This window comes from Anneissia japonica, unplaced genomic scaffold (genome assembly GCF_011630105.1).
Source record: "Anneissia japonica isolate Jap-2015-1 unplaced genomic scaffold, ASM1163010v1 scaffold288284_len1145801_cov181, whole genome shotgun sequence".
NCBI classification, from domain to species: domain Eukaryota; kingdom Metazoa; phylum Echinodermata; class Crinoidea; order Comatulida; family Comatulidae; genus Anneissia; species Anneissia japonica.
The window spans coordinates 76,965-96,665 of NW_022712730.1; the positions used below are offsets into that span (position 1 = coordinate 76,965).

The window sequence follows — 19,701 nt, forward strand, 5'->3', positions numbered from 1 at the left end:
CCCCTAATTTCAAGACTCCTACTGTAGATACGCCACTGTCTACAACTTGGGGAGTAGGAGGCTTATAATTCAAAACATTCGTTGCTAGGGAGTCGAGAGGTAAACATCTGGAACCTCTGATGCATTTTATCTATGAGGCGTGGGGAATGGAGACTCAATGCTAAATTAACTAAGACTCTCAAGCCTGTTTTCTACTGGCAAATTTATTCGTGCGAATAGAAAACGTTGATTCATGCGCATTCCATTTACATTTATATTGAAGTTTTTGTGAAGCGAAAAAATATGCAACCAATCAGGGCTCAGGAAGCAAATCTACGCTTTGATTCACGCGCATAAATTCACCTAGTGGAAAACAGGTTTTGTGTGGCCTGGGAAATTACAAACACCTATGCCTATATAATTGTCTTGAATGATGTGTCTATAATATAATGGTCATATGTGATGTCATCATAACCTTATTTAGGCATATTGCATCTTTTTATCAAATAAAATTTGATACAGTGGTCTGGAGAGGGTTTCCAGAGAAAAATCCTACATCATTTAACAGGATTAAACCCGTAGCCTAAGATTAAAGGGCAGCTACGATTACGTCACCTGCTACTTAAATAGTTGCCGTCATCAAGAATATTATGAATTCTTCCGCTAAGCTCCGCCCCTTGGATATTTACAGTGTAAAAACATATCCAAACATGTGCATTGTGGGACAACCCGCATTCCCAGCCCTGCTGATTGGTCAGTTGTTAGGTTTGATTGACACTTAGGAAAGGTCTTTTGCTTACCTCTGGCATCCTTGTATTCTTCTTCTCTATGAAGTGTTTGAAAGACTTGGAGCCATGCAACGGCGCAAGCTGCTCGTCCATACTTAGACTCTTCTTCTTGGAATCCGACATCTCTTTATCCTTCAAGGCTTGTGGGTCTTCAAGTGGCTGTTAAAGATTAAGAAAAAGAGATTAAATTAAAAATATTAAATATGTTAGTAATAAATTCAATGTTCTATGATTTTTTTTCTAGTTCTAAAATGTATTGAAAAAGTAAAGATAGAAGAATAATCCATAACTTGAAGCATCATTGTGGTGAATTGTCTATGGGCATGGTCCTAGCGCCACATAATGCAAAACCTGTCTCTTATACACATCTAGATGTGTATAAGAGACAGGGGGAATAGAGACTCAATGCTAAATTAAGATTCTCAAGCCTCTTTTCTACTAGGCAAATTTATTCGTGCGAATCGAAAGCGTTGATTCATGCGCATTCGCATTCACATTTCTATTGGAGTTTTTGCGAAGCGAAAAAATACGCAACCAATCAGGGCTCAGGAAGCAAACCGACGCTTTGATTCGCGCGCATAAATTCACCTAGTGGTAAACAGGCTTTGTGTGGCCTGGGAAATAGCAAACACCTATGCCTATATAATTGTCATGAATGATGTGTCTATAATATAATGGTCATATGTGATGTCATCATAACAATATTTAGGCATATTGCATCTTTTTATCAAATAAAATTTGATACAGTGGTCTGGAGAGGGTTTACAGAGAAAAATCCTGACATTATTTAACAGGATTAAACCCGTAGCCTAAGATTATAGGGTAGGTGCGATTATGTCACCTGCTACTTCAATAGTTGCCGTCATCCTCAAGAATATTATGGATTCTTCCGCTAAGCTACGCCCCTTGGATATTTACAGTGTAAAAACATATCCAAACATGTGCATTTGTGGGACAACCCGCATTCCCAGCCCTGCTGATTGGTCAGTTGTTAGGTTTGATTGACACTTAGGAAAGGTCTTTTGCTTACCTCTGGCATCCTTGTATTCTTCTTCTCTATGAAGTGTTTGAAAGACTTGGAGCCATGCAACGGCGCAAGCTGCTCGTCCATACTTAGACTCTTCTTCTTGGAATCCGACATCTCTTTATCCTTCAAGGCTTGTGGGTCTTCAAGTGGCTGTTAAAGATTAAGAAAAAGAGATTAAATTAAAAATATTAAATATGTTAGTAATGAATTCAATGTTCTATGATTTTTTTTCTAGTTCTAAAATGTATTGAAAAAGTAAAGATAGAAGAATAATCCATAACTTGAAGCATCATTGTGGTGAATTGTCTATGGGCATGGTCCTAGTCACCGCAAAGAGGCGGTACCTGTTTACATAATTTTTTATCTTCTAGATAGTGTGATTAACTTTTTTACATGTAACAGTAAACACAGACCTGTTGTTTGTTATTCATTTGTTTATTATTAGCGTTGATGATTTTTTAAAAATACAATAGGTTTGATGGACTCACCTCACTGGCTCCTCTTCTTTTCCAGTCTTTGGGATCTAAATACCAGGCACCATATTTCATTTTGACCCAGCTGGGACTGTAGCCAGTTTGACCATACTGTAAGAAAATGTCCATCAAAAAATTAGGAAACTATGTATAATTTTACAGTAATTTGTACATAGTTATACAATTTAGTAAAGAAAATAGTTCTCCAACACTAGATTTATTTTCCAGCCACATATCAATGATTTTGGATACTATTTATTATTATTATTTTTATGTTGTTTTCTATAGAATAAAATATTAATTTGTACTTGAATTGTTGAATTGAGCACCTACCAATTTCTTTTGAGTTTTTTCAACATCTTCTAATGTTTGTGTTAGTGTTTCTTCCTGAGATATCGTTGCTGTCATTCGAAGCTCGGGTGGAACATTTGTTAACTCCACAACATGTATAGGAACTGAGAGGGCAGGCTTCGTTTCATACCCACTGGCAAACAGGCTATGAATTGTAGATTCTTCAATATTGTGGCTCTCACCTCCAACCCCAGCCACCCATTCACAGAACTCCTTCGTAACGACTTTGATGTGCTCACCCTGGCCTGGGGATTCACTGCGTTTCTTTGTATTCTTCCTATCGTCCTTTTGCTCATCTTCTTTCTTAGGGAGCCAACGATATGGATTCCTTGGGGGAGGTGATTCTTCTTCGTCTATCCTACAAGATAATAATAATGATATAATGAATTTATTATCTTACTGAAAGTTTGTAGCTTGTTGGTCAAGAGTCCAAGGGTCCTGTGCCACCACAAACAATTTGTGCATGTGACCACACAAAAGTTTTTTTTAGGCATACAATTAAACTTGCCTAAAGTCAACTTTGCGTAAGTCCAATAATTTCTAAGTTGATTTTATTTTACATGCCAAATTGTTGTGTTTTCCATCATTTAACAATCCGTAAGTCAAATTTTACCTAAATTGAACAATATTTCAATGGCATTTTGGATTTGACTTAGGCAAGTTCAACTGTACAATCATTACCTATAATGACCATTCAAGCACCAAAGAAAAGGAATTTACAGAGACGCTGCCCCTAAGAAATTGTACACTTTTTTTGCACACCTAGTTAACCTTCAGATGTGAAGCCACACCAGTGGCAAATCTAGGAATTTAAAAGAGGGAACCATGGAGGGACCTACACAAGTAGAGGATCCAGACCACACCCTCAGCTCCTTCATGGTTTGGACTAAGGTACAAAAGCTTATGACTGGGGCACCACTAGATGGCTGGAAATGGCATTCTCAGACTTAAATTTGAAAGTTATTTTTTTTCCCCTTTACTTTGATTTAAAAAAATTATAAATTTGGTGGGGGTGGGGGCAGGCAGGGCAAGAGGGCCCTTCTTGAATCTGCCGTTACACACCTAGACCCAGTGGCAACTAAATGCTAAGTTTACATAATCACTTACTTTGATGTGATGCTTGACTGCCCTGCATTCTTCTGAGATCCTAATAAACTTTCTGTCATTTCCTCATCAAACTGATCTTCATCTTCATCAATCTCACTTGATAGATTCATCTCTGGGTCCAATACATCCATTACATCTTCAAAAACCTTCGAACGATATTAAACGACTTGCATTAGTAAAAATACAATGAAACCTAGCCATAGTAAAGAGAAATTATTAAAATAAAGAAAGCAAAAAAATAAAGAAGTTTTCTCTATTGTGGCCTCTTATGTTGAATTTCCCACATCTATTGGTGGGTGATAAGAGACCATCTATGTTGCCTTGAAGTCTATCTTATGCTTGTAATATGCACTTTGTATTTATATCATTTTTCCCATCTTTTAATTTCCATAATTTAATTCATTTGTTGCTTTATTTTTTTTTGTAAAAATGGAAAATAGCTCCCATTGAACGTGATGTGTAACAAACTCACATCTGGTGGCATAGATTCTTCGAGGTGTGGGAACAAAGCTAAGGGGTGCTGTAAAAGTCCATACTCCATCTCATTAATATGATCCCTTCGCTGCTGTTGTAAAGGCGTGGTTTTTTGAAAAGCTATTTCTTCTTTGGTAAAGCGACCCCTATTGACAGATTGCACTTTTGGAAATTTGGTTTCACTATCACCACAAATGTTTGGCTCCAGAGTTTTCGACCCCTGAAAGTAAAATAACAGGCACTAATGTGAATAAAAATTTATCGACCAATCAATAATTTATACACCTGAGTAAATTAACGTTACTTCAAGTGATTTTGTACAGAGTAGAAATGATTTTTATTGATTGCAGTATATTATTACACATTATGGCATTAATGATGCTAAATTCAAGCTGAAATATAATTGAAATACTCTAGTGATTATTGTATTTATTCATACAGGTCTCCATCTAATAATAGACCACCTCCAATTAAAGATCACTTTTCTATTATAGTCTGAAATTAACATATGTTTTTCATCTTTATTATTTCTTTACTCTTTTAATGTTTGATTAAATTAGAGATCAAAGCTGACAAAAAAACATGCAAACCCTGGCCCCAAAAGTGGTCTTTTACTGAAGGGAGACCTTAGCATTTCTAAGCGCATTACTTTAACTATTGGATTTTCCTTCAGCCTTGGAGGTAGACCATCTCGGAAATCATCCAAACCACTTTGCAAGAAAGTCCACTTGGATCCCACGACAGTCTTTGATATATCATTTGGCTTCTTGGATTTGATGAATCTTGTTTTCAATCTTTCTTTATACCTATAAAGAGATTACTATTACTAACATTGAACAACAATCAATTGGCAATTTAATGAGTCAATTTTTTTATTATTATATTTCATTACAATACTGTAATAATAGTAGTACAAACAATATTTAGTAGTTTAAATAACAGTCGTGAAAAAAGGGTAATCTCGGACTACATCTTCTTCTTCCTGACCTTCTCTAGTCGGAGACTAGGCCTAACTTGGACAAGCGGACTGACCTAGCCTAGGGCCTACATAATTACTTAACATAGGCCTCCTATCTCTCCCTCTAGCCTAGGCCTAGTCTAGACTAGGACTAGGCCCTATTTATAATAACTAGGCCTAGGCCTACTCTAGCATATAAGCTTTTCACCACCAAAGAATTTCATCAGTCTACTCACCATGGCTGATCTCTTATCTTTTTATCTGATACAGTATTTACAAGAGCTAAGTCATACTTCCATTCCGCCATCTTTATATAGAGGCGCCTATTATTAAATTTTCATAACAAAAACAACTCCCTACACATTTTCCAAGTAAATTTTAAGGACGAAGGCCTCGGCCTTTTGTGTGTGCACATTGTTTTGTTTATTTTTTCGTCATGGAAACAGACACACGAGGGCGGAATCTATATCCAAAAAGCGCCCCCAACGGTGTCGCTGAAATAGAAATTGTTCCAAAGCAAAAAAGTGGGGAAGTAGGTAAGTTGTCTTTTTGAATAGATTCTAAGAATAGACTAGGCCCTAGGCCTTGAAGACGTGATGTATTAAAAGTGTAGGTGTACATTAAAATGTAGAATCCAATTTTATTAATCTAGATGGTTATAACGATTAATATCTGTAAGTAGGCTGGTCCTAGCCTCTAGACTAGGCTCAGAGGCTGGGCCACCACCAGTGCAGCGAGCGAGGCGAGGTAAGCCTAGGCCCCCTTCTCCTCCTCTTAGGCCTATCCGACGGCCTATCCGTCGGTTGATCGAGAGTACCCCATCATCCTAAACCTAGGCTAGCCTACTTCGTTTAGTTCAGCCGGCAGCAGTGTCAGGGTGAACTTATTTAGCCTCCTCCACTTAACGTATAATGCCATGGATATTTATTTGGAAATAAATGAAAACTGAAACTGTATAACTATAGGCCTAGGCCTATACTGTATGTATCTAGAAGTACAGACAATATTGAAAATAGGGTTGTATTTAGTTTTAGGAAGTGGATATATTTATGTCACCGTAAACAAATCAGGGAACGATATACATTATTTACTTGAAATAGTTAGTCATATTTTAATAAACTAGCATTTATTGGTCACGTTAATTTATCGCTTCTGATTAAATGTACGTTGGCCTAAGTTTTTGGTAGGCAATCCATGGTAGCTGTACGCATATCAAATCCTCCAATCATGTAAGTGTTTATATTCATGTTAAATTACATTAACTTGACCAAACATTTTTTTGTACAAACAAAGGAGTTTTTGCTCTTAAAGAAGCCAATATTCAACAACACACGATTGAGTCGACGGCAAAGCAACTCACCTGGGGAATCCCTGAATTGGTTGTATGAATTTTTGTAAACAGTTTACAACAGTTTACAGTATTCCACATACTATTTGCATCCATGTAGACACATGCACAGCATGTTATTTCATTCAAATTACTATAACTGCCAATGTTGTTTTTGTTAGTGTTCAAATAAAACATTAAAAATATTTGTTTTGTCATACTTCATTTGTAAAGATTAAATATCTTACAGAAAATACACGCATATTCTTTACTCTTGCTGCATAGCATACAGTAGTTCGTAGAGTTTGGATCACATGCTCATCTTTCTCGGTTGTTCTTCTTGCTCGATTTGGGCCCAACAATTGACCCGACTAACGGATGTTAACGATTTTGTTTTTGTTAGTGACGACATCGGTAAATGTGTTTGAATGAAAACATTAAATATTATTTACTTTGTGATGATTGACTATCGTATAAAAATAAGGCTTAGGCCTAGGAGAAAATCATTTTTATTTTGAGGTACAGTAATTGAGTGCTAGTTTTAGCAGGGAATTTTCATGTTTTGGCGTAGGCCTAATATTGTACTTTATTTAATGATTTAACTACATACATTATAGGAAATTAAATAACGTAAAAAAAAATACAAAATTATAATGAAATCAGTACTGTTGTAAGCTTGGACAATTTTGATCGAGTGAATGATGTAAGTTAAACTATAACTGCGCATGCGTTATTTATTTCACATAGATATATCGTTTCCTGATTTGTTTACAGCGATGTAAATATATCTACTTCCTTAGTTTTACTCAATCAAATCTAATCAGTGTACATGAATGAAAGTTAAATTTTTCTATACTTAGATTTCTTTTTCTACATTGTAGAGTGTGTTTGGAAGATAAATATGACATTCTGACCTGATCTGACTCAATGTCACAGAACCTGATGCAGTTTCTTATGTTTTAATCGTCACTACTGATTGTAGTAATAAGTATTGCACACCAAGGAATCTAAAACTCCACAGACATGACGGTGAGTACTTCGCGATCAAATGATTATGTTTTTATTTTCATACAACTAATTTTACAGGTCTTTATAAATATTTAGTATTCATAGCCAAATGATAGGCCTATCTACCACTTATGTGAGGCTTGTTGTATAAATCACACTTTATATACATTACCAAGCATTTAAATACAACAATTTATTAAAAGAGATGTTAGATCTTTGATGTACACATTAAAGTGAGATTGTCATGTATCTCATAGTAAACATTTTTTCATTTTCATTTTCTCCAGAACAAAGATTCTGATACAGTGCAGGTGGTTGTACGCTGCCGTCCACTTAACGAGAAAGAAAAGTCCAAAGGTTTCAAAATGGCGGTGAAGGTAGATGAGACTATGGGCCAAATCCGAGTGACAAACCCCAACGCCCCTAGTGGAGAACCACCAAAGACATTCACCTTTGACACAGTGTTTGCCCCTGCGTCAAAACAGGTGGACGTTTACAATCAAACAGCAAGGCGAATTGTTAACGCTGTACTTGAAGGGTATAATGGTAAAGGAAATTTAAATACATTGCAAGAAATTCTTGGGGAAAGTTGCACATATATAAACCAACTGACCAAGGATCGTAAGAGCTTAAATTTAGGGACATACAAAACAGATTTAACTATCTAGCAAAAAAATATTGCTATACACTATGTATTGTGGATTTTTTTAAATATTGTTATTAATGTTTTAAAAAATTACCATCTGAATTTTTTTTTATAATAATAATAATACTGCTTTAAATTTTTTGAAATTTGTGTCTGTTTATGCCCATATATAGTCATAATACTGTTTTCTTGTATAGGAACTATTTTTGCATATGGTCAGACAGGAACTGGGAAGACATTCACCATGGAAGGTGTGCGGTCCCAGCCAGAGCTCCGAGGAATCATTCCCAATTCTTTTGCACACATCTTCGGACATATTGCAAAGGCAGAGGAGAAAACACGATTTCTAGTCCGAGTTTCATATCTAGAAATCTACAACGAAGAGATTCGAGATTTGCTGAGTAAAAATCAATCACAAAAACTTGAAGTATGTATACTGTTGATTCTCTTAATTATTTAATAATTACAATATGTAATAAGGATATATGATATGTTTTATAATAACATTAGCAATAGTACCAATAACTGTAATAATTTTTTATTATATTTATTATATTATAACAAATACAATTATATATTCAAATCAAATATACTTTTATTTCCATACAAATGAAATAATAAAAAGTTGCAAAATAAAATAATGTAATTGAAAATATATTGTATGGAAGGAGGCTACAATAAGTTATGCAAGAAAAACCCTCAGAGCTTTAGGATGTAGCCACCTTTTACAAAGAAGTTGAAAAAGCACATTCAAACAGTATAGGTGCCGGAATATCTGTGTTGGAAAAATGTTTTTTTATGTGATGGAAATTAAGTCCAAGTTATTAATTGTCCTCCCATATTAGTGATGTATCCTTTTTTTGCACTTTTACTTCAGGTTAAAGAAAGACCCGATGTTGGTGTCTACGTAAAGGACTTGTCCGCATTTGTTGTAAACAACGCAGATGACATGGATAGAATTAATACTATTGGCAACAAAAATCGTTAGTTTATGTGCATTTATATTCAATATTTTATTATCTGAAGTGGAGATGTGGCTTGGTAATTTACGATGCTTGCCTTCCAGTGCCAGGGTCCTGGGTTCAAATCCTGCAAAAACACTTTTCCCATCCCTAAGCCTCATAATGAGACTTTACTGATAGAAGAATCACATTATTTCATTTAAGATGGTCCCTGAATATCAGCCGACCCTCTAGGATAAGCTGGAAGGGCCACCCCCTATAAATATGGTTTAAAAAAAGATATTCTGTCATAACATAAAACAAAAAATAACAATCATAAAAGGTCATTGTAGTCCGAATTCAATTTTCTACCTTTTGGCATAAACTCATTTAAACATCTCGTTCAAATACAATATTTTTAAATTTATATTTTTCTTAAAGATATGCTTTATAATTTGGTACATCTTGATATTATGTGGCATAGCATGAAATATTTTTATATATCTTTTTATTCTAAATTTAAATACTTTTGTAGTAAAAAAGTAATTAAGAACACTGTTTACAAAATGAGCAATGTATGTAAATATTTGCTTCATAATTATATACAGTAACCGAAAACCTTACTCCATTTTTCCTTTGAGCCCTATTTTTTTGTACCTCATCCTGTCAATTTAGGTTAGGGAAAAAATATGTTTGTGCCTCCGACCATAAAAATTGTCTTGGTAAATAGTGCCACCAAATGATGTGTGTACACTACAGCCCAACAATTTAAAAAAATTTGTTTTCCCAAAAATGCCACTTGGAAATTCATAATGCCTCCAACCACACATCGCATGGTCGCACACTTTTCCTGGCCTTCGGAGCACCGAAACCAAGTTTTTTTTTTGTGTTGCTATCATTACAGGATCGGTTGGAGCTACAAATATGAACGAACAGAGTTCACGGTCCCATGCCATTTTCACCATAACGGTAGAAAGAAGTGACGAAGGCCTTGATAAAGAGCAGCATGTCAGGGTTGGGAAATTGAACTTAGTGGATTTAGCAGTAAGTTAAAATTTATTTATGTTTTTTTGTGAGCATAGACAGTGCCAGCCAGTTGGCTACAGTGTTCTCCCGAAGCCGTCTTAGCCGTCAATTTTACCGGTAAAAATAACCAACCAACCAGTAAAAATTTTGAGTTTGTAAAATAAAAAAAACTATTGATTAGGCTGAGGTAGTCCAGGCTGGCCCTCTTAATAAATTAACATCATTCCAGTCTATATCTACACTATGAATATGTGTTGTTGTGTCTACAAGTCATTTAACCCAACTAAAAAGGGGTAACGTACCTCACATTGTGCGCATTGCAATTTTTATGGACAAATTTACCAGTAAAAATTTTTCAGTTGGGAGAACACTGGGCTAGATGGGCTAAACCCAGCCTTCAGAAATTCTAAACCTGTCAGAGAATATTTAAGTAGAATCATTTTAAGCAAGAGATAGCTGGCATGAGAGTGCCATTTTCAGGCATCTAAAGCCAAGGTGAAATATCCTAAGTTTTTTATTTTAGCCACACCATATTGTGGAGTGGCCCATTTGTCAGGGAATGATAGACTACCTATCCGGGAAATGCTGACGCCATCATTTTTACTTTTGATAAAAGTAAAACATCCTGAAATTGTAAACCCTGTGATTGGTTTTGACACATCTTGAAACCGATCAAGTTGCACCAACCTCAACTACCACATGAACACAGACCATGACCTTTTTTAATTCTGTCTTGGTTTCAGGGCTCTGAACGGCAGACAAAGACCGGTGCATCGGGGCAGAGATTGGTGGAGGCAACTAAAATCAACTTGTCACTTTCAACATTGGGAAATGTGATCTCATCATTGGTTGACGGTAAAAGCACCCATATACCATACAGGAACTCAAAACTTACTAGGCTTCTGCAGGACTCACTTGGAGGCAATGCCAAAACTGTTATGGTATGTCATTAAATAGATGTTGATAATTTAAAAAATAATTATTTATTTATTAACATCTTTAACCAGGATGACACAATCCTTTACAGAAAAAAAAAAGTCAATGGTCCTTCCCTTTTCTCTTCCTTTCCCCTTTGATTCCCTTTTTTTTTTTTCTTAAACAAACAAAGACAACAGATGTGCACCTCCGATTTTTAAGGCTTAATATTAAATGACGTGAACACAAAATGCTGGTGTTTGGCAGCTTTCGGTCTTTGTTTAGAAAAATATATTACAGGTCTCCCTCATAAAGGACCACTTTAAGGACACAACACAACACACACACAATCATTTTTCCCCTTATTCATCCCCTTTCACTTTCTTTCCCCTTTTTAGTTTCTTTTCCCTTCTTTTCCCTTTTTTCCTTTTCAAAACATGTGTTCATACACATGTTGAATTTTTTTCAGGAAGCTGAGTATGCATTCTATAGGTATTTGATCCAATGACCTCTTAGTTGACCCAATTATTATTTGTTTCTGGTTATAATGTGCAGTACTAATTTTTATTTTGTTGAATTTTTTTTTTTTTTTTTTTCCAAACTTATCCTAAATCTAGTGTGCAAATCTTGGTCCTGCTGAGTATAATTATGATGAGACAATAAGCACCCTGAGGTATGCTAACCGAGCAAAAAATATTAAAAATAAGGCGAAGATTAACGAAGACCCAAAGGACGCCCTCCTAAGACAATTTCAAAAGGAGATAGAAGACCTGAAGAAGAAACTAGTAGATGGTGAGTTATTCAATTTTGTTGGAGGGTATTGCACTTACATGATGTTATTTATCATATCATATATCATTTATTTTACCATTTCAAATTTTTAACAAAAACAAACATCAATATGTGGTAAGATTGCTCGAAAAAGAGCAATGCCCATCTGTCTGAGAGCTCCCCAGTAGCGACTGGAGAAACATAAATATTTATCTGAAAATAAATGCACAAATAAAACTATATATAAAAATATTATTTTGACAATTAAAAACATTATTATTATTATAATCATTTTTTTATTATGCTGTTTGTTGATGACAGGTGGTGTATTAAATTTATTATTATTATGATAACTTATAGTAAGTTTGATTCATTTCAAACTTTGCAGAATGCAGGATGATTTTTTTTTTTTTTTATTCATAGAGGGTGAGCCTTCTAGCTAAGCCCAGAATTTCATTTAATGTATTTAGGAACCCTCGTGAGTATACTGAATAATGGGATAATTTAAGTGTTATTAATGTAATATGGTTGGAGATTTATATAGCACTTTATACCAAAGTCTCAAAGCACTTGAGGTGTTGACTATCCTGCACAGTAACTTTATTCTCACTTGAGGGTCTCCTTGTGTCTAAGCTACCTTGTAAACCTGTAGCAGCTATCTCTCATCTGTCCACAACGGGGGAAGTATGAACCAGTACACCTGTGTAACCCCCTACTTGTCTCAAAAGATGTACTGGGTTTTTTATAGTGCACACAAGCCGTTGTGTACACTGGGCCTACAGTTTATAATCCTTATCCAAGAAGACTTATTCCACCTCCAGAACCATAGGTGAGCGTGCCGTTCGAACCAGCGCCAGTATTATAGCTGTATGCTGCAGCGCCCCTGCCTTAATCACTCGGCCATCCAACAAAGCTTAAGTAACAGAACTGTTTTTTTTATTGTCAAGTAAAATCCCCAATCTCTCACAATGCAAACATTGAATTTAAATAATTATTGTGTCAGGTGGTGGTGAAGGGGACAGTGGCAGCGGCAGTGAATATTCAGACTCTGGCGAATCTGAAGAGGAAGAAGTGATGGGACCAGATGGAACCATGACAACAAGAAAAAAGAAAACTAAAGGTATCTTTTCAATCTAATTCTTTATTCTTTCATTTAATAAAGAATTCAAAATTTAAAAAAAATAAATCTCTTCAAACTTGATTTTTTCATGCAGTGGTCCCCCTTCTCCCAAAGCCTGTCACCCCTTGTCCCATCCTTGTAATTGAAATTTGCTGGGGAAAAAAAATTTCATAATTTGATAGCTAAATTCCCCTTACTTAATAACCAACAAGTCCCTCCTTCAGTGTAATGCCATGTCTTTGTCAATAATCCTTTTATGGAAGAAGAATTTTAATATATGGATGTTGGTTGTGATAACACTTTATTCTACTTTTTCTGATTTTGTTAATACAACAACAAAGCACTCTGCATTTTGCAGTCAAACATATAACTTATATGTTGTTTTGTATAAAACAAAATTGGGTTTTTTTTTTAAGCCAAGAAGAAATTATCACCTGAAAAAATGGCCGAGATGCAGAGAATAATAGATGAGGAGCGACGAGCTTTGGAAAGTCAGAAAGACATGGAGGAAGAAGAGAGGAATAAAGCCCAAGAGTTACTAGAGAAGCGAGAGAATGATTTGAAAAAGGCACAGTAAGTTGTTGTATTTCACATGCTTATGTAAGTTGCATCTACACTATTTGCTTTGGTCCACACGAATTTGTCTATGAGGTGTTGATACAAATGACACCAGGTCCATATAAGGAAACATGTTTGGAGTCATGTTTTTAATAACATAGCGTTTGAGAGTTTCTGGTAAGTTTATTTATATTAGAAATTTTTTTGAATGTCTTTATTACCAGACAAGACCATGACCAGCTTGCAGAAAAGCTACAGGCTATCGAGAAAAAGTTGATAGTTGGCGGCGTCGACCTGCGGGAGAAGATGGAGGAGCAGGAGCGACTCCTAGAAGAATCAGCAAAAGAGCTGGACACCAAACGAGCTAAAGAAGAGGAACTGAGGAAGAAAATTGAAGAGAAAGAAGAAGAACGATTACAAATGGAAGAAGAATATACAAATTTACAGGAAGAAGCTGCTGGTAAAACAAAGAAACTGAAAAAGGTCTGGTCAATGCTGATGAGTGCAAAGTCTGAGGTATGTTGTCTTTTTTGACTCCACGTGTGTTGGCAAAGTACATTGACATATAGAAATCAGGACAAGTGAGACGGTCAGCAATAATTTGTTTAAACCAATAGGCCTGATTCTAAGGTTGATTAAATTGCTATCACTCACGCACATACATTTTGGTTTGCAAAATTGTAATTACAAGGCTAAAATCCATGTACACGTTTTAAAGTTTATTAATTAAAGCTTGAAAAGAAACCTTTTTTGGGCTCCATCTTGGAAATTAAAATTATTAATTTTTATCAATAAATTGATAGATAAATGACATTCAATCTTGTGCAACGCAAAGTCTTTAATAAGGCATGGTGATGAATCTTAATGATATACAGCCTGTGTTGTTGCTCATAAACCATAATATTTAAATTGACTAAAATACAGTTACAAGGAAATAATTGTGTATAGAATAACCAATCATATTGCAGAGATTTGAATCTCTGCAATATGATTTGTTATTCACTAAATGGACTAATTTGTATTTCAGCTTTCAGTTGAAACTTAAAGTGAGAATTTTTTTTTTTGCCCATACAGATGTGTTAAGATTATGATCCTATATTCTATTTATAGACCCTTAAAATACTAAATTAACTTGACTCATGTTTGTTCCGTCGCAGGTTGATGACTTACAACAGGAACACCAGCGTGAGATGGAAGGCCTACTGGAGAATGTGCGCCAACTGAGCCGTGAGGTCCGCCTACAAATGCTCCTCATCGACAGCTTTATTCCACCAGATTTCCAAGACATGATTGAACAGTATGTCCATTGGAATGAAGACATAGGAGAATGGCAATTGGTAGGAAGAACTTTATATATGGCTTACTTATTCGAATAAGCACCCCCCCCCCCTTTGAATAAATGCCCAGTCAAATTACAGTAAATAAATTAATGTTCTACCCCTGTAGAATTGCATTTTTCTAACCTAGTTGGAATCAATAAGTCATCGTGATCATGCAATAACACATTTACCCGGTAATTATGTGTTGTTTCATATTTAGAGTGAGGGGCGCTGTATATAATTATTTTACACCAAAATAAAATTAATGCCTCCCCTGAATAAACACTACCTCAAAACCCTTTTCTACAATAAACACCCTTGGGCCTTTATTCGAATAAATATGGTACTTTTATTAGAAAATACAGTATGTTATATTATAGCCTAAAATTTTTTTTCAGAAATGTGTTGCTTATACGGGCAACAACATGAGAAAACAGACTCCAATGCCAGATCGAGAGAAGCAGAAGGATTATGGAGATGTTGACCTCTCACATGTTTATCTAGCTTATACTGAAGATGGCGTACGACAGAAATTTAAATCATCTAAATCCAAGTCTGGGAGACCCAAGACTGCTTCCGGTCGGCCAAAGACTGGAAAAAAGTAAGTGTAACTGAATTTTACATTTTAGTTTGGTATTGCTACTTAGCTTTTAAAACAAAAATCCTTCAATTAGTTACCAGCTAATTTTAGGCTCTGTTTTAAGAATAGGAAAGGAATTTTATATGCATTGCTGCATCTAGTACTTTACATGTGGGTTTTGGCATAAACTTGTTGTTTTTCTATGTAGGAAAAAGGGTGTTGGAAGCTCGGCAGATATTGATTCAGTTTTACAATGAAGACAGGAAATAGAGATAAAACCAACACTGGGGGAGCTTCAGCTGAGTTTACTCCTTGCTGCTGTTTTAGATGTGGGGCGGGGGGTGTGGATCCAGGGGGCACGGAAGCTACGAACCCCCAACAAAAAAGGAAATGGACAAAAAATGTGGGAGCACACAAACAAGCTAATTTTCAATTTATATTCGATGTACCAGTCTGCATTCAAGTATTTCTAAACAAAAATGTCAGGCACCACCATCACCCCTAGGCCCAATGATTGATACGTCGCATGGCTCCTAACTAGATTTTTTTATGGATTCGCCCATTTTTTATAGATCCAATTTTTTGAACCAATTTAAGGCAAATAAATGGCTCACTGGTCAAAAATAATTTAAATTAATTATATTTTTTTATTTCATTTTTTTTTTACATTCCACCGCATTTTACACTAGACAAATACAGGGTTCAATGAAACTCTATTTTATTTTTGTTTTGCATTTTTGAGAATTCTCTGCATTCCAGTTTTATTTTGTAAAACCAAAATGGCATTTTGCTGACCAATGAGAATATTTAGGCTTTAATTTCAATATAATATGCTTTCTGATTTTTGGAGCAAACATAATCGGATCAAACCAATTGTCTGTATTTCCTAGTCTTAAATATAATTAGTACATAATTAATTACATATGGGAATAACAGTTTGACATAATAATAATATTGAATTGGTATTTAAGAAATCTTTCATTACCATGGTATGGAGTGAAATCTAATGGAGTATACTGATGTGGTCTCATAATAGAGCAATCAAATGTAAGTTTGAGGGTGTTGGTTCGAACCTTAATAGAGTCAATGGGTTTTGCCTACAAATAGTAAAAAAATGTAATATATAGTTCTTAATTAATTGTAGTACTGTATAATAATTATGTGCAATGTCTTTGTATTTTATACATAGCTTTCAGTTTTGTATCCGTCCTTATCAAAACGAATTTATGAAAATCTGAATGGATTTATCAGAATGAAATTAGTGATTTAGTCTAATGTGCTTGAATAAACAAAACAAAAATAATTTGATGCTTTTTAATATATTAATTGATGGATTACATAGATATGAGATACACTTCCAAATGAAATTGCGAAGTCAAAGTGCAAATTGTAATGTAAAAGTTGCCATCTTTATTACCTTTGAATATAATTTTTGATCAAGAATAATGAAATAAATGTGGCCACTGGAACATTTAAAAGTTTGTTGATGTCTTTTTGTAGCTTGTTAAGCTGGTTTTCCACTAGACAAATTATTCACTTGAATCTTCCTGAGCTCTCATTGGTTGCACATTTCTTTCGCTTCGCAAACACTCTGATAGGAATGTGAATGCGCATGCGTATGAACCAACACTTTTGATTTGTGCGAATAAATTTGTAAGTGGAAAACCGGCTTTATAGATGTGACTTAAGCCAGGCATTCTTTGCGTTGTATGACTGTCGGCCGAAGAATCCAACTCCGTTCTCAGTGAGCGCTAGATGACACAATGCCTTCTGCTGATTGTTGGTGGCAGTTTAAACTGACCGACATTTTTAAAGTCTATTATGCGAACATTGTGGCGTTGCATTCACCATACATACAATCACATCAGCTGGCGATCGTCAGCATCATCATTGGAAAGCCGTAGCACTTCATATTACCTTTATGTTCAACATCACTCCACAATGAAAATGGGTAAAATGTGAACTATAGCATTTGGGTGATGGGTGATGGGTTACCCCCTATTCAACTTATTGCAGAGGTTCATTCTCGGGGCGCATGGTCAAGCCAAATGCAGCCTCTATCAGGTTGCATTACAAATTAATTTACTCTAATAATCTTTCCCGATTGGCAGATCAATGCTCTTCAACATCTGACATACGAATTTGTATTCAATTTACACCCCATTTTTCTGTAAAAGCGTCGTTGAATCAAACCCGATTTTTAATAGTTTTAGTTTCATCCGAGTGACCTTTAACTAGCTATTTCATGTGTGGAAACGGTTCGTTGGCCCTAGGAGGATTCAAGGGTTAGGAGGTGGGGGGGGGGGGGTGGCAGTTGTTCTAATCCACGCCCTCCTGATATTGTTGCTATAATGTTTGGTAATCTGTCTACTCATAACATTGTCTGTTGTCAGCAAATTTAAAACGATCACCAAAGCGACCACATGAGTATAAAGCATTAGGATAAAACAACCACAGACACTATATGATTAGCCATACACAAGGGATCTGAAAAGAATTTGTGGTACCAAACAATGTGTTGCCAGGAATATGTTTTGGATAAATGTTAACTCGTAATGTTTTGTCTTGTTAGGGATTCGAATCCTCTTTGAATTCACTTTTTCGGAATGTCAATCAAACTTACCAACTGACCAATCAGAAAATGCTATGAATACGCGCACGTATTTGTGGGACACATGTATGTTTATGCTATCTTTTTGTGGGACCAAGCAACAATATACAAGGGTGGGGCTTAATGAAAGTTCCTTCTCACTTTTGTCCTTGGGTATAAGGTAGGCCTAAGACCTATTTTACCCAAACTTGTCTTTCTGTATACCCCCAGGACTATATAGTACGATGCTGCGGTATTTCAATGTAGTACTAGTTTTGACTAGGTACCCGGCCTACTCCTCAATAAGTAGGACACTTTGCGATGGTGTGCCAATACATGTTATCCTGGACGACCAAATAATAACGCTGTCGCGCCTTTAATCATTATTTGTTTGGAATTGGGACCATAGTGGAAGTTAATACATAAATTATTGGAGGTAGAAAGGATGTATACCTAAAAATAAACGCCCCTCGATAACCCAGCAAAAAAAAAACGCTTTAGAGAGTAACTGATCTGAATAAAGATCAAGAGAAATTTGCTGGCGCTTCATCTAGACTAAATAATGATGGTGTCATAAAGGTGAATTTTACTGTATAAAAGTGTCATTTCCGGCCTTCTAAAGGTAATATTTCCTCAAATTTTCCCACCTCGGCCCCAATCATGGTGGGGCTGAGGTGGCTCTGGACTCACGGCTTTGAAGAAGGTAAAGTAAATACATCAAAGAAAATGTTTTTAGGTTTTATGTGTATATTACACTCTGTGGTTGCCGAAAATCGCTAATACTTTTGACTATATAATGGTGATGTGATGATGAATTTGATTTTATAAAAGTGTCATTTCCGGCCATCTACAGGTACCATATTTCCTTAAATTTTTGCACGCACTCCCTACCGCTCAAGAATAAGCATTAGGATAATACCACCACAGACACTGATTTAGTCATACACAAGTGCTGTGAAAAGAATTTGCGGTACCAAACAATGGGTTCGAATCCTCTGTGAATTGACTTCCGGAATGTCAATCAAACTGACCAATCAGAAAACGCTATGAATACGCGCACGTGTTTGTGGGACACGTATATATGTTTACGCTATCTTTTTGAAGGACCAAGCAAAAATATACGAGGGGTGGGGCTTAATGAAAGTCCCTTCTCACTTTTGTCCTTGGGTATAAGGTAGGCCTAAGACCTATTTTACCCAAACTTGTCTGTCTTTATACCCCCTGGATTATATAGTACAATGCTGCGATATTTCAATGTAGTACTAGTTTTGACTAGGTATAGGCCTTACTCCTCAGTAAGTAGGACACTTTGTGATTGTGTGCCAATGCATGTTACCCTGGACGACCAAATAATAACACTGTCGCGCCTTTAATCATTATTGGTTTGGAATTGGAGCTATAGTGGAAGTTAATACATGTATTATTGGCGGTAGAAAGGATGTATACCTGAAAGTAGCGCCCCTCGATAACCCAGCAAAAAAGTGCATTAGAGATTAATTGACCTTGTACACTGATTTAGGTAAGACGAATGTATAGGAAATGATATATCATTGCCTTACTGTCCCTGATTTATTTATTTATTTATTTTTGGAGGGGTGGGAGGGGAAACAATTACTGTACTATTTCATCAACGCAGTAGGGTTACAATCGACCTTTCCCTTGATCTAAAAGGCCTTGCTTGTCCCTAAAACGTTTTGGAAAAATCATACTATTTTAAAACCAACGTAGTTGGGCTATAGTGGG

At 35.7% G+C, this 19,701-nt stretch overlaps 2 protein-coding genes across 3 annotated transcripts in view; one reads left to right on the top strand and one right to left on the bottom strand.

The window, feature by feature from the left end:
• The window catches only part of LOC117108125 (protein FAM47E-like), a 6,072-nt gene extending 496 nt beyond the window's left edge, over nt 1-5,576 (bottom strand). The window contains exons 1-7 of the mRNA XM_033250072.1: nt 5,394-5,576; nt 4,849-5,005; nt 4,198-4,419; nt 3,726-3,871; nt 2,601-2,976; nt 2,283-2,378; nt 1,798-1,944 (exon numbers count right to left, since the gene is read on the bottom strand). Coding sequence (XP_033105963.1) covers nt 1,798-1,944; nt 2,283-2,378; nt 2,601-2,976; nt 3,726-3,871; nt 4,198-4,419; nt 4,849-5,005; nt 5,394-5,464 — 1,215 coding nt within the window. The 5' untranslated portion in view covers nt 5,465-5,576. The remainder of the gene's footprint in view (nt 1-1,797; nt 1,945-2,282; nt 2,379-2,600; nt 2,977-3,725; nt 3,872-4,197; nt 4,420-4,848; nt 5,006-5,393) is intronic.
• Nucleotides 5,577-5,600: 24 nt separating this feature from the next.
• On the top strand, nt 5,601-16,846 carry LOC117108126 (kinesin-II 85 kDa subunit-like). 2 transcript variants are annotated; one of them, XM_033250074.1, is made up of 15 exons: nt 5,663-5,693; nt 6,735-6,898; nt 7,366-7,513; nt 7,780-8,038; nt 8,336-8,565; nt 9,016-9,121; nt 9,984-10,123; nt 10,849-11,046; nt 11,638-11,812; nt 12,795-12,911; nt 13,328-13,484; nt 13,694-13,985; nt 14,627-14,806; nt 15,187-15,389; nt 15,577-16,846. In XM_033250074.1, exons 3-15 carry the CDS (start codon nt 7,508-7,510, stop codon nt 15,623-15,625), a joined length of 2,112 nt encoding a protein of 703 aa, XP_033105965.1. In that variant the 5' UTR covers nt 5,663-5,693; nt 6,735-6,898; nt 7,366-7,507; the 3' UTR covers nt 15,626-16,846. The 2 variants fall into 2 exon arrangements, with proteins under 2 accessions (XP_033105964.1, XP_033105965.1); XM_033250073.1 differs by lacking the exon at nt 6,735-6,898 and having other exon boundaries at nt 5,601-5,693.
• The last annotated feature ends 2,855 nt before the right edge of the window (nt 16,847-19,701 follow it).